This window comes from Eubalaena glacialis, chromosome 11, assembly GCF_028564815.1.
Source record: "Eubalaena glacialis isolate mEubGla1 chromosome 11, mEubGla1.1.hap2.+ XY, whole genome shotgun sequence".
In the NCBI taxonomy this organism is placed as follows: Eukaryota; Metazoa; Chordata; class Mammalia; order Artiodactyla; family Balaenidae; genus Eubalaena; species Eubalaena glacialis.
The window spans coordinates 18,660,814-18,685,470 of record NC_083726.1 but is presented as its reverse complement, the minus strand read 5'-3'; the positions used below and the strand labels follow the sequence as shown (position 1 = coordinate 18,685,470).

General features: G+C 47.6%; 1 protein-coding gene across 1 annotated transcript in view; it reads left to right on the top strand.

Annotated features, from left to right (window-relative positions):
- The window catches only part of STAB2 (stabilin 2), a 157,826-nt gene that overhangs the window by 130,126 nt on the left and 3,043 nt on the right, over positions 1–24,657 (top strand). The window contains exons 55-68 of the mRNA XM_061206574.1: positions 312–438; positions 1,795–1,944; positions 3,725–3,829; positions 5,158–5,265; positions 6,987–7,180; positions 8,289–8,430; positions 12,405–12,538; positions 14,087–14,252; positions 14,399–14,505; positions 16,792–16,911; positions 17,698–17,838; positions 20,162–20,269; positions 21,209–21,337; positions 22,322–22,438. Coding sequence (XP_061062557.1) covers positions 312–438; positions 1,795–1,944; positions 3,725–3,829; positions 5,158–5,265; positions 6,987–7,180; positions 8,289–8,430; positions 12,405–12,538; positions 14,087–14,252; positions 14,399–14,505; positions 16,792–16,911; positions 17,698–17,838; positions 20,162–20,269; positions 21,209–21,337; positions 22,322–22,438 — 1,848 coding nt within the window. The remainder of the gene's footprint in view (positions 1–311; positions 439–1,794; positions 1,945–3,724; positions 3,830–5,157; positions 5,266–6,986; positions 7,181–8,288; positions 8,431–12,404; positions 12,539–14,086; positions 14,253–14,398; positions 14,506–16,791; positions 16,912–17,697; positions 17,839–20,161; positions 20,270–21,208; positions 21,338–22,321; positions 22,439–24,657) is intronic.

Genomic DNA, 24,657 nt, shown 5'->3' with positions numbered 1-24,657 from the left:
TGGCCACAGACCCCTCTCCTGATAGAAAGCCACCTCTTCCCCACACCCTTCTCAGGCAACCACACCTTTTGCAAACAGCTCTAAGGGTTAAGATGGGGAGAAATCTTCTTTCCGTGGACTCCACCTCTGCCCCCTCCCCCATTCATTTGTCTCTCTACACCCCTAAGAAGAGAATTCCCTGTACAGGGCTCATGACCATTGAGTCCCATTTTCTACTTGGGCAGTACCCGGGATCCTCCACTGGGGGCGGACTAGAGCCCAAGAGCCCAAGGGGATGGAAGGTGGAGAGATGGTTCAATCTCTTCCTTTAGGGTGAGAAGCGGAAGTGTCTGTACGACTTGCCCTTCAGGAGGAACCTGGAAGGCTGCAAGCAGCAGTGCACCCTGGTGATACAGCTCCCCAAATGCTGCAAGGGCTACTTCTGGCCAGACTGTCAGGGTAAGGGAGCCTCTTACTGCCTCGCAATTCTGAAATGATTGTACAGTCACTGTGGAGCATTTGAAAGTACTGTATGGGGGGCTGGGGGGGGGGCATGGGGAGCAGGGGAGTATATCACTCTTAATGATTCTGCTAAGAAAAGATCCAAAAGCAATTATTCTGAAGAGCTGTGCAGCTTTCCTTCTCCTTTTTTTTTTTTTTCTTGTCATATTTGGTTTTTACAGAGTTGAGATTCTACTGTGCATAGATTGTAAATCATGTGTCATGCTTTTCTGCTTGATGTTATAGCATAAGACATTTCCCATGGTGTTAGAAACACTGTATTTCAGTTTTGACACCAGTCTATGATACTGATAAGCATGCTAGTTTAAATGCGTCTAAAGACATCTACCTTGGCAGGTTGCTATACCAACGTGATACGAATGGGCCATTATTTCCTGAAATCTCCCCTGTTATGTGTAACATCGCCCTCCCTCCCTTACCTCACCCTTTCAGGAAGGGGCTCCTGAAACCCCTGGGTCTAGATACGACTTCTAGCCAATAACGCAGCAGCAAAAGCATAACAAATGCCATAGAACTTCCCATCCACCATGCATTGATTTAAGTGAGCACATTTATTGAGTGCTACTTCCCATATATGGGGACATCTGAACCTCGCAGCAACCCCTAAGAAGTAGGTTGCATTGTCATCCCCATTTTACAGATGACGAAATGGAGGCACAGATTGGATAAGAAGCAGGCTTAAGGTCCCACAGTATGTCTCCAGAAGCCATGGTTTTAAGTACCATGCATACTCCATTCATCATGGTCCAGTTGAGAAAATTCTGGGCTGGGAGTCCACGCAATCACTCAGCCTCCACTCTACTCTCCGTCACTAAAGCACAGACCGTTCATAAAAGTCAGCGTCATCCCTTACATTTGTTCAGTGCTTTATATTTTCAAATGCTCTTGGTTACAGTATCTCATGTGATCCTCAGAGTCACAATGTGGAATAGGTCAAGTGGGCACTCTATCCTCCTCCTCCTCCTCCTCCTCCTCCTCCTCCTCTTATAGAGCTAAGAGAACTGAAGCTCAGAGCAAGTTCATTATTCAGCCCAGATCAACACACATCCAGGTCTCCTGACCCCCAAATACAGTGCACAGTTCAGTATATTGCTCTGCCAGTCCTATCAGATATATTTAAGTCATAGGCCAGTGGCTTGCTCTAAACATCCAGTGACACTATGTGGATATGTCACCGGGGCCACAGAGGACAGAACCCACAGCTGAGGCCGGGTTAGCGGCATGTTCACAAAGGCGCTGAGCTGCTCTGGGTCTGGGGAGGCTGTTGAGTCACTGCTGTTTCATCTCTTCCAGCCTGCCCTGGAGGACCAGATACCCCATGTAACAACCGGGGTGTCTGCCTCGATCAGTACTCACCCGCGGGACAGTGTAAATGCAACACCGGCTTCAACGGGACAGCGTGTGAGCTGTGCTGGCCAGGAAGATTCGGGCCTGATTGTCAGCGTACGTGGCACCCACTCCCCTGAGCTTCTGCCTGTCGCTCGGCTGTATGCTCCCTGCCCCGATGCACACCATCCACCTGAGCTGGAAGCATCCTTCTTCCTCTCTTTCCCGGCCACCCACCTCCCATCTGCCTGCCCTCACATGCTTTTTTGCTCCTTGGATATATTCCCAGTTTCCATCCACTGAAAGAGCCTCCTCTCTAGAAGTGAAACTCAAATCCCCTGCAGCCACCAAGGCAAGCTGCGGCCGACCAACACTCATTCAGTCATTCAACTATCACATATATGCTGAGTCCTTACTAATGTTGATAGCTAATGTGTGTGGAGTGCCTACTATGTGCCAGGCAGGTATGTTGTACCATCTAATCCTCACAACAAGCCTTTGAGGTGGGTACTCTTATCATCCCCAGTTAGCAGATGAAGAAGCTGAGGCACAAAGAGGCTAAGTGACTTGATCAAAAGCCAGGAATGGTTCTAAGTTGTAGGGATGCAGTGGTGGGGTGGGGTGGGGGCAAAATCCCAGCTTTCAAGGAGTGTACATTCAAAGGGAGGAAACAGACAAAGATGACAGAAACGAAAATAGATATAAAGGCATAAAGAAGATGAAGCAGATGAAGGGAATCGAGAAAGAAAGGAGGCACTGGTCCAGAAGACATCTCATGAAATATTTGAGTAGAGACCTAACAGAGGTGAGGGGGCCGGGAGTGGGACTATCAATAGCAGCTCTGTCCGGTCAAATTTCAGTGATGATGGAAACGCTCTGTAACTCCGCCATGAGGAGTGGTAGCCGCTAGCCACATGTGGATGTTGAGCACTCAAAACCTGTGACTAAGGAACTGATTTTCGTTTATTTTAATTAGTTTACATTTAAATAGCCACGTGTGATGAGCGGCTGCTCTAATGGACAGTGCAGGCTAGAGGAATGGCTTTCCTGGAAGAGAGACAAGCAAGTGCAAAGGCCCTGAGGCAGGCGTGGGCTCGGCATGCAAGGAACAGCAAAGCGGCCAAGGTGGCTGAGCAGAGTGGGCAAAGAAGAGGGAGAAAGGGAGAAGAAGGAATCTGAAGGTCGCCAGGGGCCAGATAACATAGGAGCTTCTTGCCCAGAGACAGGTCTTCGGCGTCTCATCTAAGTGTGATGGCGGCCAGTAAAGGATTGTGAATGGGGGGTGGGGGGGTTGTCCTGAGCAGATTGGAAAGGACCACCCCAGCTGCCCCGTGGAGAGTGCACCACGGGAGCGCACGAGCAGAAGCAGGGCCAGCTTTGGGGAGGCTAATGCCGCATTCTGGGTGAGAGCCGGTGGTGCCGTGGGCTAGAGTGCTGCTGCTGGAGGTGGTAAGAAGCAGAAGGATTGGTGTATTTCTTGAAGGTTTGACCATTCAGTCCATTTCTCTGTTAGGAGGCCCAGGTGATATTCCCTCCCCCTACTGTTCAGTTCCATACCCCATGATACCCTCTACTAATGTGTTTACGACAATCACTGTATTTATAATTACGTGTTCCATAACCAGGTACCGCTAGACTGTAAGCTCCCTGAGAACAGGGACCTTATGTCTTAGGTTTTCTGCTGTAACCTCATTGCCTGGTAGTGTCTGCCTCATGATAGCCACTGAATAGGTTATTTTTTGAAAGTCTGAATGAATGATATAAATGAATGAATGAATGTGGATAAACACGGTGCCTTCCAAACCAACAGCACAGCCAACACGTGGTCAGTGGGCTGGTTGACGGGATTTCAGTCCCCGATCTCTGCTGACTGACCACACTCCAACTTGCTCTACAGCCTGTGGCTGCTCGGACCATGGACAGTGCAACGACGGCATCACGGGCTCCGGGCAGTGCGTCTGTGAGACGGGGTGGACGGGCCGCTTCTGTGACACTCAGACAGGTCTGTCCTGGGGGCGGTCACCTGCCGGCGGCCCTGCGCTGCAGCGGACCCTGCCGAGAGCGGCCGACTGAGAGTGGGGGTCTGAGCGACATCGGAAAAAACCAACAAAGCAGGGGTTCCCTTTTCCACGAGGAATAGATGACTTGGCTGTGTGGCCCTAGGGTCTGGAGAGCTGGTGACTTGAAGGAAACTAGATGACAAGATTTAACTCAAACCCATGAAACCAGCATGCAGTCCTGTCAATCATGGAAGGACCCACCTCAAGCAAAGAATACAGGATTGGGCAGGAAGGGTCCCTCGGGATTGTGGTCCAGGCCCAGATGTGTGCAGACACAGAGGTGAAGGGTTTCACGGAAAACGTGCTGTTCCGTGGAGTCCAGGATCTGACCCCTGATTCAGCTACTTATTAGACAAACGGCCTCAGCTAAGCCACCCTCTCCGAGCCTTGATGCGCTCGTCCGAAAAAAGAGAGCCTGTTGCATGGCTTTCAGGGGAGGATTGTTGTGAGGGTCGGGGTCATGGCTTTGGAGTGTCCGGTGCATGTGGGGCGCTCAGAAACAGTAGCTGCCATTACCACCATCCATCATTGTCATCCTTGTCATGACCTTGATCCTTACTGAGCTGTCAGTTTTCTGAGGCCTCCCTTGAAGCCCAAGCCTCATGTTCCGGTCAAAGGTTGAATTCTCCAATGTAAATCACTGTCACTTCATCCTCCCTGGGGGCAGAAGGGCAAGACCAAGCTCCTCCTATGGGCATCAGCAACCTGAAGCTCCAGAATCCCAGCAGTCCCCTTAACTTCAGTTCCTCCCCCTCTTCTCTCCCCCCTCCTCCTCCCCCCTCCTCCTCTCCTAATCATCCCGTGGCTTCATGCTGCCTCTTGATACTGCAGCCCCTTCCAATCACCAAAGCCCCAGACTTCTCCCAAGCTCTGCAGTGCCCACAGAAGGCCTTGGAATTTCTTCTCCAATTTAACCATCTCCTCTGGAACCCCATGCCCTTAGGGCCAAAGAGCTCATCTGCTAAATTCACCCTTTCTAGCAGACTTTGAGGTATAAAGTTTTCATTGGTTGCCCCTAACGGTAACATATTTGCATTTTAATCTGGATAACATTTCAGAAATAATGTCTTAGTAATACAAAGGAGTGATTCCGGAATCTCAGAATCTCCAGGCTGGGAGGGACCTTAGCAAATCACCCCATCCTCCCGCCATAAGGGGCCACTTTTGAAACACAGTGGCAGGCCAGATGGGGGTCTCAGGAAGATGCCTTAGGTGGGTCCCAACCCTTCACATCATGGTGCGGGATGAATGGTGACCTCTTTCTTCGCAGTTTTGCCCCTCGTGTGCATGCCTCCTTGTTCTGCTCACGCCACCTGTAAGGAGAACAACACGTGTGAGTGTAACCTGAACTATGAAGGGGACGGAATAACGTGTACAGGTAGGTCCCATCCGTGCATGGGTGGAATAGCAGCGAGGGGCAGGAGCAGAGCGGCTCTTGGTCAGGGTGCCTGGGCTCCGTCCCGGCCCATCTGCTTCCCGCTCGGACGGCTTCGGCAATCCCACCCTCTCTGCGACTCAGTTTCCTCGATGGGTTTGCTCATGCCTGACCTGCCCACTTCCCAGGTCATGACTTTGAAACTGCTTTGCCAACTGCGATGCACTTGGTTTTATGGTATTTTTGTGACTTTACAGATAATCCAGTCTTACTTCAAAAAATTCAGAAACTATACTACAGTATTTGAAAAACAACAGTGAAACCTATACATGCTCTCACCACTCGGTGAGAACCACTTTGAACACTGAAATGTCTCTGTCTCTAGTAGTTACAATATAGGTTCAGCCACACAGAGACCCAAATGAACAGTGGCACAAACAAGGCAGATGTTTAAATGTTTATTTTTATCTCTTATAGCAATTTGCATGGAGGCATCCAGGGCTAACATAGGGTTTCACTCTGAAAGGTCATCTGGGGGTCCAGACTCCTTCTGTCTTGTTGCTCTGCCATCGTTCACTTGCCTGGCCCGAGATGGTCACTACCAAAGCACCTCCCAGGCAGCAGGATAGAGAGGGAGAGGAAGGAGGCAAACCTCCTCCCTTTAAGGACACACCTAGAAGCTGCTGAAATCCTGTCTGCTTCCATCCCATTGGCTGGAACCTCATCATCTGTCACACCTAGGACAGGGGAGCCTGGGAAATGTAGTCTTCAGTTGGACAACCATGAAGCCCAGCTGAAAATCTACTACTATAGAAAAAGAAGACAATAGGTACTGGGGGAAAGCTACTAGTCCTGGGCACGCATACTTTCTAACTGTTCTCATGAGTAGATATCCATATAGAGATACATACTTTCTTTACAGAACTGAGATCTTGCTATACCTGTTGTTTTGTGATCTGCCACGAGGCAGTCTAGAAGTGGCTCAGCATCAGCAGTGGCAGCAAAGACCCAGGTTCTGCCTTTCTGCTCTGCCAGCCTTAGGCTGAGGCCTTTTGTCCTCATGTTCATGCTCTCAGGGTCTCAAGTGGCTGCCACCACTCTAGCCAAAAAGGCAGATGAGATAAATCAGAGAGATTTCCAGCTACTCCTGAGGCTGGAGCTAATCTACTATTAGGTTGAAATTTGGGGGATTAAGAAAACAAAGGTTAAGGGGCACACAAAACAGCGGGGAAAGCGTGGGCTTTGGAGTCAAACCAACCTGGGTTTAAATCCCAGCCCCTCCACGTTGTAGCTGGTTTGCCTTTGTCAGGTCAGTTAAGCTCTGAGCTTCCATTTGTTAATCTGTAGAATGGGGGTAACAATGTCTATGTCACAAGGTGCTCAGTAGTGCACTAACTCTATACACACACACACACATGCAACTATGTCCTAACACTAAAAACCCAAACTCATTAGAAAACTACTACCAAAGTAAAGTATGGGATAACAAAAAGGGCAGAGGTAGACAGATGTCACCAGGCCTCGTCTATGCGGGTGTTCGCCACGGGACACCAGTGTTGGCAAATGTAGCACAGAGGCCACCGGGCACAGGGAGAGAAGGCACTGAAATGTTGGGGCCCATTGTCTCACCCAGCACCACTGGTCCTGGGGTGACCCACACCTCGATCTGAAGCCCGTGTTACACAGAGCGTGGTGCATTGAGCCCTCATCCTCTGCTCTTGCAGTTGTGGATTTCTGCAAACAGAACAACGGGGGGTGTGCAGAGGTCGCCAAGTGCTCCCAGAAGGGCACGCAGGTCTCCTGCAGCTGTCAGAAGGGCTACCAGGGGGATGGCCACAGCTGCACGGAGATAGACCCCTGTGCGGACGGCCTCAATGGCGGATGTCATGAGCATGCCACCTGCCAGATGACCGGCCCGGTGAGTCTCGCCTCCCTGGGGAAATTGGGGGTGGGGAGCCCTTGTGCCTCGCTCAGCCTTGCTTCTCCACTCAGGTTACCATTGGCCTCTTCCTAAGCCTCCTTCCCACGTGAGTCTATTTCTTGTTAAGTCGACGGGCTAAATATGAAGTGGTACCCTATGCAGAAAAAGGACTTTACTGGAAAAACTGGTGAAGTCCACATAAAGTCTATTGTTTAGTTAATCATAATACACCAACACTAATTTTTTAGTTTTGACAATGTACTATGGTTATGTAAGGTGTTAACGTTAGGAGAAACTGAGTGGAGAATATAAGGAGACTCTCTCTCTGCAACTTTTCTCTAAATCTAAAATTATTCAAAATAAAAAGTTTATTAAAACCAAAAAAGTTGGTAAGAGGTGGCAGGAAAAGTGCAGTTTGGGCACTCACTCAGGTCTTTCTAGAATGGAATCAGTGCCCTGTTGCCCCATTTCTCTGGTGGGAAGGAAAGACGGTGGGAGATGATGTCGATTATAGTTATAAACATGAACTCAGAGTCAGGCAGCCTTTGAGTCTTTGTTCCTGGCCTGACATGCTGTGTGGTCTGGGGCTGGCTGCTTAACCTCTCTGAGCCTCAGTTTCCTCATTCACAAAGTGGGCCTCATAATACTGCGAACCTCACAGGATTGTTGTGGACATTAAATGAGATCATTCATTGACTCAACAAATGGTCATCAAGCACCTACTTTGTGCTGTTGTAGCTGCCAAGGATGTAGCGATCAAAAGCTTATACACGAGTAGGGGGAGGGGGCATCTTCAGTACAGAAATGAGTGTACAAGATACCTTCAGAGAGGGCCAAGAGTCAGGAGGAACAAAAATCAGGCCAGTGTGATAAAAAGGGAGCGGGAGTCAGGGAAGCGACATCTGAGCTGAGATGTAAAGGAGGACATTCCATCCTGATCCTGTGCAAAAGCAAGACGGAGCAGTAACTCAGTTCCCACCGGACAGGACAGGCATGTTTCTTACCCTTCTGAGCATCTCCTGTGCTGGATGGTGGCCCGCGGAGCACATGGGGTTCTGGGGGCCCAGAGAAGGGCCTTTTTCATCTCTCCCACTCTCCCCGCCAGGGCAAGCACAGGTGTGAATGTAAACGTCATTACGTGGGAGATGGGCTGGACTGTGAACTGGAGCAGCTGCCCATCGACCGCTGCCTGCAGGACAACGGGCAGTGCCATGCCGACGCCAGCTGTGCTGACCTCCATTTCCAAGGTCAGTGTGGCCCAGAGCACCTGGTCTTCAGGCATGGGGAAGGGACCTCTGCAAGAGCAAAAGGAAAAAGTATTAAAAACTGGGGTCAGGGACTTCCCTAGTGGTCCAGTGGTTGGGACTTTGCCTTCCAGTGCGGGGTTGCAGGTTCGATCCCTGGTAGGGGAGCTAAGATCCCACATGCCTCGAGGCCAAAAAAACCAAAACATAAAGCAGAAGAAATATTGTAACAAATTCAATAAAGACTTCAAAAACGGTCCACATCAGGAAAAAAAAAATCTTAAAAAAAAAACAAACTGGGACCAAACAGCCCATGCATTGCCCAGGACCCAGTGGAGGCTTACATCAGCACATCGAGGGTTCGGATTTCAACATACAAATTTGTGGGGGACACAGACATTCAGTCCCTATCACGCATCAAGTCCTAAGACACCTCAAGTCCATTTTGGGGATGAAATGGAGGACATATAAGCAGGAGAAATACATAGGAGATATGACAAATATATGACACTGTCTCTTCTTGCAAGGAGATTCCCAATGGAGTTGAGGACATTTTTTAATTAATAAGACCGGGGGAAGAAAGGTAATAAGACAGAAGACAGCAATTTATCTCATGCTGATGGTGCAACTGAAGGGAGAGAGCAAGCTGGTTAGAGAAAAATTGGAAGCAGGGACTCAAGCAGATATTTGTACACCCACGTTCACAGCAGCATTATTCACAACAGCCAAAAGGCAGAAACAACTGAAATGTTCAACATATGAACAGATAGATAAAATGCAGTATACAGTGGGAAATTACCCTATAAAAGGAATGAAATTCTGTACATGCTACAGCGTGAATGAACCTTGAAAACATGCCACATGAAATAAGCCAACACAAAAGGACAAATATTGTACTATTCCACAGATAGAAGGTACCTATAATAGGCAAATTCAGAGAGACAGAAGGAAGAATAGAGGTTACTGAAGGGTGGGGGGAGGGAGTCATTCTTTAATGGGTACAAAGTTTCTGTTTGGGATGATGGAAACATTCTAGAAATGGATAGTGGTGATGGTTGCACATGTAAATGTACTTAATGCCACTGAATTGTACCCTTAAAATCGTCAAAAGGGCAAATTTTATGTTATGTATATTTTACCGCAATAAAATTTTTAAAAAAAAGAATAGAGAAGGGAAGGATCTCTGGGAGGGATGAGAGAGGGAATCCCAGGGAGCTGAATAGAGGCCTGGGGCTACAGTAGAGGCTTGAAAGATGCTTGAGTTGAGCTATGCACAGAAGAGCTGGCAAGACATTTCTGCTGGGAGGACTCATGGACAGCAGACAGTTATCAGGGGTCAGCTGGGAAGGACGAGGCAATGGCGGGAGGGACAGCATAATATCAAGGCTATGACCCCAAGGTAACAGGGTCTCTGCTGGGAAAAGGAGTGAGATGAGGGAGAAAAGGGCACACCGTGGACATGGAGAGTGTAGAAAAGGAAAGGGTCGACCATAATGTAAGGTTTCCATCTCGAGAGACCAACCCAGTGGCGGTGTTAAAGCAGTTTGGGAGTAGGGGGCCCAAGAATTTTGAAAGCTTTGCTGGGGACATTCTATGTTCAAGGTGATGATGGATCTTCCAAGTTCTATTTCAAGGTGATGGTGGGACTTCAAAGCAGGGAGATTCTGTAGGCGGTTGTTATTTAGGATGGGGTCAAGAATGAGCAGTTGGGACCAGGGATGTTGATTCATGAGTCATTTGCCAGGAGGAGTGTGGAGTCAAGAGGTGCTTGGCTTTTTTCTTTAGGGCACGATTCATTCAGCCAGTCCTGCCTGATCCCACAACTCACTGAATCTATTCAGTTCGTGGAACATCACCCATCTTCTCCAGGGGGCTTTTCTCTTCTACTTTTTTATGAATACTGAGACAGTGACGGTAGTGATATTAAGTGACTGAGCGTCACATTGGACCCACCTTCTGTTGTAGCTGAGTGGTTACCCTTAACAAGACAAGACGGCATTGGGATAATGCCTCAGCTGTCCCGGTGGGCAGGTTGCAGAGCCATCCCACACTCAGGAGGAAGTGCCTACTCTCACACAGTTCCGAGGAGGGCAAACTCACACAGCCTCTGTGGCAACCAATTTGGCAATGTGTGCAGAGAGCCTCATGATAATTCATGCCGAGAGTTGGTAGCACCATTTCAAGGGACACATCCTATTGAAATAATCTAAGAATTGAATAACGGGAAACATACCATCCCAGCATTACCTAACATCACAAAAAATTAGAAATAACAAATATCTAATAGTAAAGGATGATCAAATATACTGTTATATCCACTCAAGGGCACTATTAAGAACTGTGGGGACTTCCCTGGTGGCGCAGTGCTTAAGAATCCGCCTGCCAATGCAGGGGACATGGGCTCGATCCCTGGTCCGGGAAGATCCCACATGCCGCGGAGCAACTAAGCCCATGTGCCCCAACTACTGAGCCTGTGCTCTAGAGCCAGCGAGCCACAACTACTGAGCCCACGCACCACAACTACTGAAGCCCACGCACCCTAGAGCCCGCACGCTGCAACTACTGAGCCCATGTGCTGCAACTACTGAGCCCACATGCCACAACTACTGAGCCCACGTGTCACAACTACTGAAGCCCGCGCATCCTAGAGCCTGTGTGCTGCAACTACTGAGCCCATGCGCCACAGCTACTGAGCCCACATACTGCAACTACTGAAGCCCGCATGCCTAGAGCCCATGTTCCGCAACAAGGGAAGCCTGTGCACTGCAGCGAAGAGCAGCCCCCGCTCGCCGCAACTAGAGAAAGCCTGTGCGCAGCAACAAAGACCCAACACAGCCAAAAAATAATTAATTAATTAATTTTAAAAAAAAGAATCGTGTTGACTTGGGAAGGAGACAAGGCTAAACACCTTTCCGTCCTTCCCCAAGCTGTTATATTGGTAAGTGTTTATATTTCAGGTGTGGCTGACAAGATTATATGGCCTGTGGATGAATATACTATTGGCTGCGGTCAAAGAAGAAAATCTTGGGAATTCCCTGGTGGTCCAGTGGTTAGGACCCCGCACTTCCACTGCAGGGGGCACAGGTTCGATCCCTGGTCAGGGAACTAAGATCCCGCAAGCCGTGCAGCCAGAAAAAAAAAAAAAAGAAAGAAAGAAAGAAAGAAAGAAAGAAAAAAATCTTAAACTTAGCTCTTTTGGGGGTAGAAAGTACCCTTTTGGTGGCATTTGATAAAGAACTTGACAATATAAAAATGTGACTTGGTTCTTAAAGTCACATGCATTGGTCTCTGCATTAACTGGTTAAAAAAAGATACCAACTATTTAAAAAGGATTAAAATCTTCTAGTATCTTAGGGGGAAAATGGCCAGAAAACTTTTGTAAAGGCATAGTGGCAATCAGAAAACACATGGGGTCCTTGGCAGAAACTCATTTTAATGTATTTTTTTTCATGGCTGTGGAGTTCACAAAAAGTGTTCAACTAGAAGTGTCAAGGGGAAATTATGTTGCCAGAGAAAATTTATAATATTGGGAAATAATCGTGATTTCACGTTATAAGAAAGATTTCTAAAAACTATATATGCAGCATACTGCCACACTTGTGATATATATGACACGTAAATGAACAGGAAAAAAGACTGGAAGGGTGAAATTACATCAAAATTAAAAGTTACAAAAATAAAAATTCTGTATGGAAGTACATCAAAATGTTAGCCATGGAGTAATGATTATTTCCAGAGAACAGGACTGTAGGTGATTTTTGTTCATCTCTTTTCTTCTCCGTACGGCCCAGATTTCTACTAGACACGTGCTACTTTCATAGTTAGAAAAGAAATAAGTATTTTAAATGACATCTCAAAGGGGAGTGGCATCCCAAGAAACCCTGGGATACGGTCAGCCTTCCACTTTGAAAATCTCTGATGAAAGCACTAACAGCCAGCGGGGCTGGCCTGGATGATTCCTCTCCTCCTCCTTCTAGATACCACCGTTGGCGTGTTCCATCTACGCTCCCCACTGGGCCAGTACAAGCTGACCTTTGACAAAGCCAGAGAGGCCTGTACCAAGGAAGCTGCAACCATGGCAACCTACAACCAGCTCTCCTACGCCCAGAAGGTGGGGCCCAGTTGGCGGGCATTGTGCAGGCAGGGTCTTCAGGAGGAGATGCAGCTTCCTCTTGACACAGGGGAGACTCAGGCCGTTGCCTTCCTGGAGCGGGGAGTTCAGGGAGCTCCTGGAGCAATAACGATTCGTCAGGTCCACTGGGAGTCTACTGTGTGTCAGGCACAGTGTGGGGTGCTTCACTGACATTACTGTCCATTCTTACAACATCCCTGGAGGTAGGTATTCCTAATGTCTTTTTACAGATAGGGCAACTGAGGCTCTGAAAGGTAAAGTGCCCAATGTCACCCAGCCAAGAAGTGGCAGATCCAGCATTCCATGTACCCCTGACTCCAAAAGTCTGCTCTCGATCATGACATTCAACCACCAAGGCAGAGGCACAGACTGGGAGTGTGTACCTCATAGATGGAAACCAGACAGAGATCAGTTAACCACAAGCCTAGGACCTCCCTGAACCCACAAAGCAGCTGAGTTTTCTGGAATAGCCGGGGCTCTCTGTGTCTGGAGGGGCTGTGAAGGGAGTAAATGGGAAGTGCCCCAGCTTTCAGCCACAGCCAGGGAGGAAATGGAGCTCTGGTCAGGGCTCCTCTCTTGGCCTCTAAAACCAGAAGCCCATTTGGAAAGGTCAGCGACTTTGAGTGACCTGCTAGTGATTGCTCACTGGGAGTCCATCAGGATGATGTTACTGCCCTCCAACCTCCATCACTACCAAATCTTCAGACCTGACGTTTCTTTACCAAGGAGCAAAGCCTTTGATGCCAGGACCCAGCATCTTGGAGGGTCAGAATTTCTTGTTTCTCCTGCTTGCTGGTTGTATGGCCTTGATCAAGCCGTTGAAACCTCTGTCCCACCTGGCATGTTTGTAGAAGGACTAAAGGTAATATGGCACGGTGACTGGCACACAGTAGGCACTCAGTTTTTAAGATTAAGAGCTCTGGCGTAGACTGCATGGGCGTGAATCTCAGCTCCGCTACTTGCTGGCTGTATGACTTTGAGCAAGTTGCTTAACCCTTTTGGCCTCTATTTTCTCAATTATATGATAGAGATATTTTTTAAGTTTCTATCTCAAAGGGTTGATATAAGTGTTAAAGGTGTTGACTCATGAAAAGCCCTTGCAACAGAACCTGGCCCAGAATAAGCTCTCAATAAGTGTTACAGTGATGGTGATGGTGAGGATGGTGAGGAGGATGACGGATGATGAGTTAGAGTTCTATCAACCCGTAAGCAGAAGAATTTGCACCCAAAAAAAAATAGCTGATTGCAAATCCTTTCTCGAGAGCAGAGGGAAGAAAAATGAGTGTGAAGGACCCAGGCACCTACAGGAAAGAGAAGGCACCACTTTCATCCATCCAGTGGCTCAATCAACAAAAATTTAATGAACACCTACTATGTTCCAGGCACAGGGGTACAACAGGCAAAATGAGCCATAATTCCTAACTCCATGGAGTTTTCAGTCTGATGGGGGAGTCAGACATTACCCAAAGAACCCCACAACAAATATGAAATCACAGCTGACCCATGGCCACGTCTGTGTCCCTACAGGCCAAGTACCACCTCTGTTCAGCAGGCTGGCTGGACAGTGGGCGAGTAGCCTACCCCACATCCTACTCCTCCCAGAACTGTGGCTCTGGTATCATTGGGATAGTGGACTACGGAACAAGAAACAACAAGAGTGAAATGTGGGATGTCTTCTGCTACCGGATGAAAGGTAACGGCCCACACCCCCACTTTAGATTCCAGGCCATGCAGCTGCTGAGCAATCCTCAGCGTGGCCAGCCAACCTCCCAGGGTGAGATGGGGCAGCCCAGGCCCTTGCCTCACTGGGGTGGGATCCCGTGTGCTCCTGCCTTCCAGATGTGAACTGCACCTGCAAGGTAGGCTACGTGGGAGATGGCTTCTCGTGCAGTGGAAATCTGTTGCAGGTCCTGATGTCCTTCCCCTCGCTCACAAACTTCCTGACGGTATGTACCATGTCTGTTTGCTTTCGCCTCGGGGTGGAGGGATTGCCTCAAAGCAGGTATTAGAGAGGTGAGTCCTTCGAAGAAGACAGAGGCTCACAGTCATAGTTAAGAGCATGGACACTGACAAAAAAAAAAAAAAAAATTGGACTTCCTGGCGGTCCAGTGGTTAAGACCCCACACTTCCAATGCAGGGGGCGTGGGTTCAATCCCTAGTCAGGGAACTAAGATGCCACATGCCGTGCGGCGCAGCCAAAAAAAAAAAAAAAAATCTTAAAAGAGCATCGACACTGAGCCTCACTGCCTGAGTTTGAAGCTTGGGTTTGCCACTTACTTGGTGCATCACCTTAAATGAGTTGCTTTCCCTTCTGAGCCTCAGTTTGCTCATTTGTAAAATGGAGATGATGATAGCACCAATCTCATAGGGGCGCTGTGATAAATAGATGACTTAATATTTGTAAAGTGCTTAGCCCTGTGGCCAGCAGATGCAAAATGCTATACTGGTATTAGCTGGTATTCTTATCTCTGTTTGCAACTACAGCAGCTTCAGAGTCGGCCCTGGAGGGGTAAGATGCTCTTTTGTCTTTGTGGACGGGGTGGGGCACCGTTAGCTAAGCCTGCCTGGTGGTCACCCAGTGAGCCAAATTCTCAACATGGGGTCACCTTGCATTTTGCACTGCACTTTTTTTTTTTTTCTTTTCGGCTGCACCATGCGGCTTGTGGGATCTTACTTCCCCAACCAGGGATCGAACCCACACCCTCGGCAGTGAAAGCGCAGAGTCCTAACCACTGGACCACCAGGGAATTCCTGCACTGCCCTTAAAGTCACTTTAATATTCTACAAGTCACATCCAATGAAGAGAAAGCCCTTGTTAGAGAAGGAATTGGTGTTGACTGATGAAAGAACTGAGCTAATAATTTTAATAACAATAGCTAACATTTCTTGAGCACTTCCTTCGCATGGGGCATTGTACTGAGCCCTTTCAGGGCACTTTTCATTTGGTTCATAGAACATAAGCTCCATAAGGGAAAGGATTTTCTCTGCCTTGTGGCTGGCATATAGTAGGTGCTCAATAAATACTTGCTAGGAGGAATAAATCCTTATGCAACCTTATGAAGTCACTTCTGCTGTTATTCCCATTTTGCAGATAAAGAAACTGAGGCTTAGCAAGGTCAAGGACACAGCCAAGGAGAGGGGACTGAGCATAAGTATAGGGCTTGTAGGAGCAGGACAGAAGCTAGACCAAGGACCCCACAATGGCGAGCCTTTTTCCACAGACCAAAGGTATCCACCTAACTCGTCTAAAAAATCAGGGTTACTGTAAATACTCTAAAGGTAAACACCCAAACCAATATTTGTGCTGCATGGGAGCTTGGCTTGTGACAGCATCGCAGAGAAAAGACAGTGTAGAGCAAAACCCACTGGCTATGTGCCCTCCAGCAAATTATCTTCTCTGGGTGTCAGTAGTGCTCTCTGCATAATGACAAAGCTGAACTGGGTAGTGTGGTTTCTTAAAATTTGTTCAGTGAGTATGAATTGAGTACTTACAAAGTGCTTCAGATATATCAGTGAACAAAACAGATAAACAATAAACAGAATAAATAAGTAAATAGTATTGAAAGCTAGAAGATGATCTAGGCTATGGGGGGGTGGGGAGGGGAAGGGGAACCACAGGGTTCCCATTTTGCGTAGAGTGATGAGGAAAGGCCTTAGTGAGAAGGTGACATGTGAGTAAAGTGTGAACAGAAGAGAGGAAGTTAACCATGCAGATTTGGAGGAAGAATATTCCAGGCAGAAGGAACAACCAGGCAAAGGATGAAAGGCAGGAGAATGCTGGGCAAGCTTGAGGAACGTCAAGGAGGCCAGTGGCACAGAGTGAGCGAGAGGACAGCTGGGCACGGGGTCAGAGGAGCAAGAGTCCAGATGGTTTGGGCCTCAGGGGCCATTGTAAGGACTTTGGCTTTTCCTCTGGGTGAAGTGGGGGCCCTTGCAGGGTTTTGACAAAAGGAGACTCAAGATTTCACTTAACGTTTCAAAGACTACACGGGCTGTCGTGTTGAGAATGGCCTGTGATCTGGCTATGACTTGGGACCATAGGATTTATTGAGGAAAGGAAAAATCCTCCTAAAATTTTCTCAAGGGGCAGTCAGAAAGAAGAGCAGACAAGTGGCAGCCTGAGTTGGGACAACCATCAGGAATATTCCCAGAGGGGTGATGCTACCCTCTCCAGCCACCCCAGTCCCTGCACACCAGGCTGACCCATCTGACCACCTCCTTCCTCTCCCCAGGAAGTGCTGGCCTATTCCAACAGCTCAGCCAGAGGCCGGGCATTTCTGAAACACCTGACTGACCTGTCGATCCGAAGCACCCTCTTTGTGCCACAGAACAGTGGGCTGGGGGAAAATGAGGTGAGTTGGGTTCCTGATGTCTGTGCTTTAGACTAGCGCTTCTAGACAGTATCAGTTATCTATCACCACAACAGTGCAATGCTACAAACGATCCCAAAATGCAGTGGCTACACATTTATTTAGTTCAAACATCTGTAGATCAGCTGGCAGTTCTTCCGGGCTAGGCCAGGCATGCTCATGTGTCTAAGCTGGGCTGGCCGTCAGGTTATCTAGGCTGGCTTGTCTGGGGCTCTGCTCCACAGGGCTCTCATCCTCCAGCAGGCTAGCCCGGGCATGTGGCGAGAGCAAGCCCAGTCCTGCCAGTACTTTCTAAGCCCCTATCTGGTCACATTTGCTAATATGCCAGTGGCCCAACAGGTCGTGTGGCTGAGCCCAAAGTCAGAGTGGGAGGCCCTCAGATTATGTGGTAAAGGGCAAGGATACAGGGAGGGGTGAAGAACCAGGGCCATGGATGCAACTCATCTACTACATCAACCTTTTTCATGTCATGGCACACAGAGGAACTGGCAATGTTTATTCAGCCCACCCACAGGCTCTGACAGCCCAAACCCCACTGAGGGCTGAGAGAAGCAACACCTCTGCTCACTTGTTACCCACTCAAGACCCATTCCTCCCAGGACACCACTGGAAGCTCTGCTTAGACGATAAAAATGACTTTCAAAGTGGAGGCAGAAAAGCCAAGGCTTTGTGAAGTGATTTTTTTCCCCTGGGTCATCCTTGTCATTAAAAGGAGAAAATATTGCTTGGCTTTTAAAGACCATTCTTGTGTCTCTTCTTTCCTCTCAGACTCTGTCTGGGCGGGACATCGAGCACCATCTCGCCAATGTCAGCATCTTTTTTTACAATGACCTTGTCAACGGTACCATCCTGCACACTAGGCTGGGAAGCCAGCTGCTCATCACCTCCAGCCAGGACCAGCGCCAACTGGTATGAAAAGTCTTCTGGGCTTATAGGGAGAAGTGGAGATAATATATGCCAAGCTCCTAGCAGAGAGTAGGTGCTTAATAGATGGCAACTCTTCTAATGTGAAAGTAAACTCCAAAGCTGCAGTTAGCGGTACTAGCTGCACACCAGCACACACCACACTGACTGTCAGGCAGCCCCTACCCTTTGGGAAATAAGCCATTGGTGACTGCCAGCCCCAGAAGCTGGTAATGAGGAACTATAAATGAAACCATTTTAAAGCAGTCTGATTCTCTGCCTTTATTTCTGTCAGATTGCCAGCCTATCCTAGGTGTTAACATGTGAGCCTTCAAGTCAAATGACCCTAGTATGAAAACCAGTTCTGCCACTCACTAGCTCTAGGAACTTAGACAAGTTATCTAACTTCTCTGTGTCCCAATTTCCTCATCCGAAAAATAGGTTTGTTGGTGACGTGTTAATGATGTTGATGATGATGGTGGTGGTGGTAGCGGTGATGATGATGATTACGATGGTGGTAATAGTGATATTTTGATAATGGTGATGGTGTTAATGATGTTGGTAATGATGATGATTATGATGGTAATGATAGTGATATTGATAATGGTGATGTTGTTAATGATGGTGGTGTGTTGATGTTGATGATGATGGTGGTGGTGGTGATGATTATTTTGATGATGATGATGGATGATGGTGGGGATGATAGTGGTGGTAGTGATATTAGAAGTAGTGATAGTGGTGGTGGTAATGTGACCATGACAACCATGATGTTCAAATCATAGGCTTTTTAAAAAATTTTTTTTAATCGAAGTATAGTTGATTTACAATGTTATGTTAGTTTTAGGAATACAGCAAAATGATTCAGTTATATATATATTCAATTATATTTTCAGATTCTTTTCCCATATAGGTTATTACAAAATATTGACTATAGTTCCCCGTGCTATATAGTAGGTCCTTGTTAATTATCTATTTTATATATAGTAGAGTGTTATCTGCTAATCCTATACTCCTAATATATCCCTCCTCCCTACCTTTCCCCTGTGTTAACCATAAGTTTGTTTTCTATGTCTGTGAGTCTATTTCTGTTTTGTAAATAAATTCATTTGTATCATTTTTTTAGATTCCACTTATGATACATATGATAAAATTTGTCTTTCTGCCTGACTTACTTAGTGTGATCATCTCTAGGTCCATCCATGTTGCTGCAAATGGCATTATTTCATTTTTTTATGGCTGAGTAATATTCTCTTGTTTATATGTACCACATCTTCTTTATCCATTCATCTGTCAATGGAAATTTAGGTTGCTTCCATGTCTTGGCTATTGTAAATAGTGCTGCTGTGAACATTGGGGTGCGTGTATCTTTTCGAATTATGATTTTCTCCAGATATATGCCCAGGAGTGGGATTGCTGGATCATATGGTAACTCTATTTTTGGTTTTTTAAGGAACCTCCATACTGTTCTCCATAGTGGCTACACCAATTTACATTCCCACCAGCACTGTAGGAGGGCTCCCTTTTCTCCACACCCTCTTCAGCATTTATTATTTGTAGACTTTTTGATGACGGCCATTCTGACTGGTGTGAGGTGATACCTCATTGCAGTTTTGTCAAATCATAGGCTTTTATGGAGATTCAGTGATTCAAATCTTTCGACGTGTGATAATAGTGTCTGGCATGTAGCAAGGGCTAAACGAATTATTTTTAATTTTTACCTAATAAATGATCTTTATTACCGAAGATCAGTAGTTTAGACCAGTGCTTCTCAAACTTTACTATGCATTTTAATCACCTACAGGTTTGTTAAAATGCATGTTGTAATTCAGTGGGTGGGTTGTGAGGCCTCAGGTTCTGCGCTTCTAAGGCACTCTCAGGTGACTGCCCACGCCACAAGCCAGTGGAGCACACTTTGATTAGCAAGGAATTAGATCACTTAAAATCCCTTTCTGACAGTGTGGTGTGATGTTCACAGCAGTGGATCTGGAATCCAGAGGCATAGGATTTGCCACCTACGACCTGGGTGATCTTGGACATACCATTTTCCTTCTGAACTCTCACTGTTAAACAAGTGGGCTGGACAGAATGACCTCCTGGGGTCTCTGCAGCTCTTAGATCAGCTTGTTGGCACAAGAGCTACTAATGTGTTTTGGGCTGTCCAGAGGGTGAGCGCAAGTCCTATGCTACCTGTCAGTGAGGACTGGCCTGAAGCCCAGGCACCAGGACCTCTGGGAAACTGGACGACTTTCCTCCATGAAAGGGCTGCCCACATGGAGAGTAAGAGTCAGGTGGTCAGAGATCTCCACCAGGCTCTTCTCATCTCCCCTAGGAGACCAGGTTCGTTGATGGAAGAGCCATTCTGCAGTGGGACATCTTTGCCTCCAATGGGATTATTCATGTCATTTCCAGGCCTTTAAAAGCACCTCCCACCCCAGTGGTGAGTATCCAGGGTTCCTGGTGAGGGGCCGGGGGGAACCCCAATGTCCACTCCCCAAGAAGCAAACTACTCCTGGAAGCCCTGTCCACGCCTCCTCCAGATACTGGAGGCGCCTCCCCCATCCATGGCAGCTGGCCTCAGGGATGCCGGGCCCTGTTGCACCCCACCCCCACTCCAGTGCGTTAGCAACGTAACACCTGTCACCATCAATATCTGTTGAATGAAAAGGGCAGGATGGGCCAATGGAGAAACCACTGGAAAGGGCGTGAAAATCCTGAGCATCTCCACTTCATAACCGTGTGACCTTAGACAAGCCCCAGAACATCACTAAGCCCCATTTTTCTTATCTGCAAAATCGAGGTCATAATGCCTTCCTCCCTGGGTTCTTGGGAGGGCGAGTTAATATAAAATAATGAAGACAGTCCCTGGCACATAGTACATGCTATATAAGAGTTGGTCGGCTGGCTGTGGTTGGTTGGTGGTGGTGATGTTAGTATTCTAACTTTGTTCTAAAAGTATGAGGGAGGGGCGAGCACAGCTGGCTGCTGGGAAGTTCCACAGCATAGTGGTTACGCACATAAGTTCCAAAGCCAGGCTGGCTTCCAAAGCCCGCCTCTACCACTCACAGGCTGTGTGATATTGGGCAAGTGCTTACCCGCTCTGTGTCTCCATTCCCCCATATGAAAGTGGAAACGATAAAAATTGTTCTTATCTCTTTGTGTTATTATACATTTAAATGGATTATTTTGTGTAAGGGGGCTTAGAACAGACCCTGGAAATAGTAAGGGCTAGATACATGTTAACAATTTTATCATTATTTTTATCCCAACTGGTACCAAGATGCCTCAGGCCAGCCAGAATGGGGTAGGCTCCAGAAAGCACTCCTCTTTGGGGAAGTCACCAGTTTTGAGTACCAACCGCCCCCCTTTCTGTGTGCAGACTTCAAGCCACGCTGGCTTGGGAACGGGGATGTTCTTTGCCATCATCCTGGTCACTGGAGCCATCGCTTTGGCTGCATATTCTTACTTTCGATTAAACCGGAGAACAATCGGCTTTCAGCATTTTGAGGTAAGACGGAGAAAAACGAGAACATGGGCATGGGGGTCCTCTCTGAAACCCAGCCCCTGGCTCTGGGCTGCTTCCGAGCTCGCCGGCAGCTGGGTGCCTGGCACACACTTCCTGTCTCCTGGGTGGGGCCTCTGCCCCTAAGAGAGCAGCAGTGGCAGCTCCAAGGCCCTCTTCCTGGCCGAGACAGGATACGGAGGAGGGTGATGGGCTGCCAGTGGCCCTTCGTGCCAGGGGTCTGGCTTGGAGGCAAACTCACCAGGGGCCCAGGAGGCCACTCACCTTGGAGGATTCACAAGACAGGCACCCACCAGCATTGATCTGAGCTTCAAGGCTGACTCTGAGGGTGGGGACAGGGTAGGGACCTACACAGCCAGAGGCCTCACGCTACAGCCAGGGAAACATGTTGGCCCTCTTTGAACTGTTGAGCCCACATCCAGGTCAGCGGGTCTTGGCTGATTGTGGGGTGACCCTGGGGAGACACTGCGGACCAGGTTTACCAGCAGCACCCAAGCAGTAGGTCACTTCCTTCTGGCAGATAACCTGCGTATTTATCAGCACCATATACATGATTTATAAAACATCACATCTAGCAAAAGTGCACATGCTGCTGTATGATTCCTTTTATATTAAGTTCAAGGACAGGCAAAACCACGCCAGGTGACAGGAGTCAGAATAGCAGTTACCCTGGGTGGGACCGGATATTGGCGGGCGAGGGGCATGAGGGCACCGCCTGGGGGGGATGGAGATGCCCTATATGCTGATTTGGGTGGTGGTCATACCTGGGGGGACGTATTAAGAAGTCATTGAACTGAACATTTAAGATTGGTGCATGATATTATATGTAAGTCAGATCTCAATAAAAGGAAAAGGAAAAAGCTCCCGGAGGTGGGCGGGGGGTGGCTTGCTTTACCCGCCAACTTCGATGAGACACTCCTGCGTCGGGGACTTGGTGGTGCTCAGCCCTGTGCTTGTCTTTCCGAGCAGTCGGAAGAGGATATCGACGTGGCAGCTCTCGGCAAGCAGCAGCCCGAGAATATCTCGAACCCCATGTACGAGAACACAGCCTCAGCAACCCCAGAACCTTCCTACGACCCCTTCATGGTGAGTGTGTGTCTTTCTCTAGGAACAGGTTCCGTCGGGGTGCAGGGGAACGATGTCTTTCAGCAAATCTCAGTGGAAAGCTCTGCACCAAGAAATCTCACTACTAGAACGTGTCTCCCGGCAACAAGCCTAAAATCGAGTGTTGTGAGCTGGGTGAAGCCATGTAGTTGCGCAGCGTTCTGAGCTCTCTTGGGTGGACGGCAGAGGCGTCCAACAGTTAGAGGCAGGAGAGAACTAGGGGTTGCCCAACCCCTACCTCGTGACCAGGTGAGAGGTCACAAGGAGAAGAAATCTTGGGCCAAATTCTGCCACAAACATTGATGAGTAGCAGGTGCAAAGTTAAGACATAAAACTGCTTCAACATTTACACTGTTGTCCAGGATTCTTTTGCCTGTTGTCAGAGCTGCTGCTTGCTTTAGGAGCTACGTTTCTTTGATAAGGTCTTTTATATCTAGGGGAGCATATTCAGCTCTGGTCTTCCAGGAAAGGACCACTTGTTTCTAGAGTTAGTGACGCTTGAGCTTAGACGGAGCCTCCACTGACGTTAACCCCATGGCAGGGCACCCCATTCACACTGAATGCGGAAGATACCGCCCTGCCTGTAATTTATTACCAGGTCTGGACTGAGAAGCTAGGAGGGAGATAAGAGAAAATGTATATTAGTCTCTGCCCCAGAGCTCATAAACCCTTGTAATTTCCTAAGTGATAAGAACACTAGGGGCATCTTCTGTTCTGATGAGGAGCTTCTGGGCGGGCTCCTGGATGGCTCCTGGATGGGGGCTGGTCATCAGAAAGACCAAGCCATGATCAGAAGGTTGGAATTCTCAGCCCCACCCTTCACCCTTAAAAGAGGAGAGAGGGGCTAGACACAGAGCTAATAATCAATCATACCCATGTGAGGAAGCCTCCAAAAAATCCCTGTGTGTGTGTGTGTGTGTGTGTGTGTGTGTGTGTATCTATTGTAGATTTTTGGTTTGTGGTTACCATGAGGTTTTGATATAGCAGTCTATATATAAACATGATTGTTTTAAGATGCTGGTCTTTTAATTTAAATGCATTTCCCATATCCTGCATTTGTACTCTCCTCTTCTCAATTGCTGGTTTTGATAATCATATTTGTATGCAGATGATTTCCTACCTTTACTGTATGTTTGCCTTTACCGGTGAGCTTTTCCATTCATAATTTTGTTTCTAGTTGTGGCCTTTTCTTTTCCATTTAGAGAAGTTCCTTTAGCATTTGTTGCAAAGCTGGTCTGGTGGTGCTGAATACTCTTAGCTTCCGCCTGTCTGTAAAGCTTTTGATTTCTCCATCGAATATGAATGAGATCCTCGCTAGGTAGAGTATTCTTGGTTGTAGGTTCTTCCCTTTCAACACTTGAAATATATCATGCCACTCCCTTCTGGCCTGAAGAGTTTCTGCTGAGAAATCAGCTCATAACCTTATGGGAATTCCCTTGTATGTTATTTGTTGCTTTTCCCTTGTTGCTTTTAATATTTTTTGTCTTTACTTTTTGTCAATTTGATTACTATGTGTCTCGACATGTTCCTCCTTGGGTTTATCCTGTATGGGACTCTCTGCACTTCCCGGACTTGGGTGACTGTTTCCTTTCCCATGTTAGGGAATTTTTCAGCTATTATCTCTTCCAGTATTTTCTCAGGTCCTTTCTCTCTCTCTTCTCCTTCTGGGACCCCATAATGCAAATGTTGGTGCATTTAATGTTGTCCCAGAGGTCTCTTAGACTGTCCTCATTTCTTTTCATTTTTCTTTCTTTTGTTCCGCAGCAGTGATTTCCACCATTCTGTCTTCCAGCCCACTTATCCATTCTTCTACCTCAGTTATTCTGCTATCGATTCCTCCTAGTGTATATTTCATTTCAGTTATTGTATTGTTCATCTCTGTTTGTTCTTTAGTTCTTCTAGGTCCTTGTTAAACATGTCTTGTATCTTCTCAATCTGCGCCTCCATTCTTTTTCTGAGATCTTGGATCATCTTTACTATTATTATTATGAATTCTTTTTCAGGTAGATTGCCTCTCTCCACTTCACTTAATTGTTCTTCTGGGGTTTTATCTTGTTCCTTTATCTGGGACATATTCCTCTGCCATCTCATTTTGTCTTACTTTGCGTGATTGCTGTTTCCATTCCACAGGCTGCAGGGTTGTAGTTATTCTTGCTTCTGCTGTCTGCCCCCTGGTGGGTGAGGCTGTGCAGGCTTCCTGG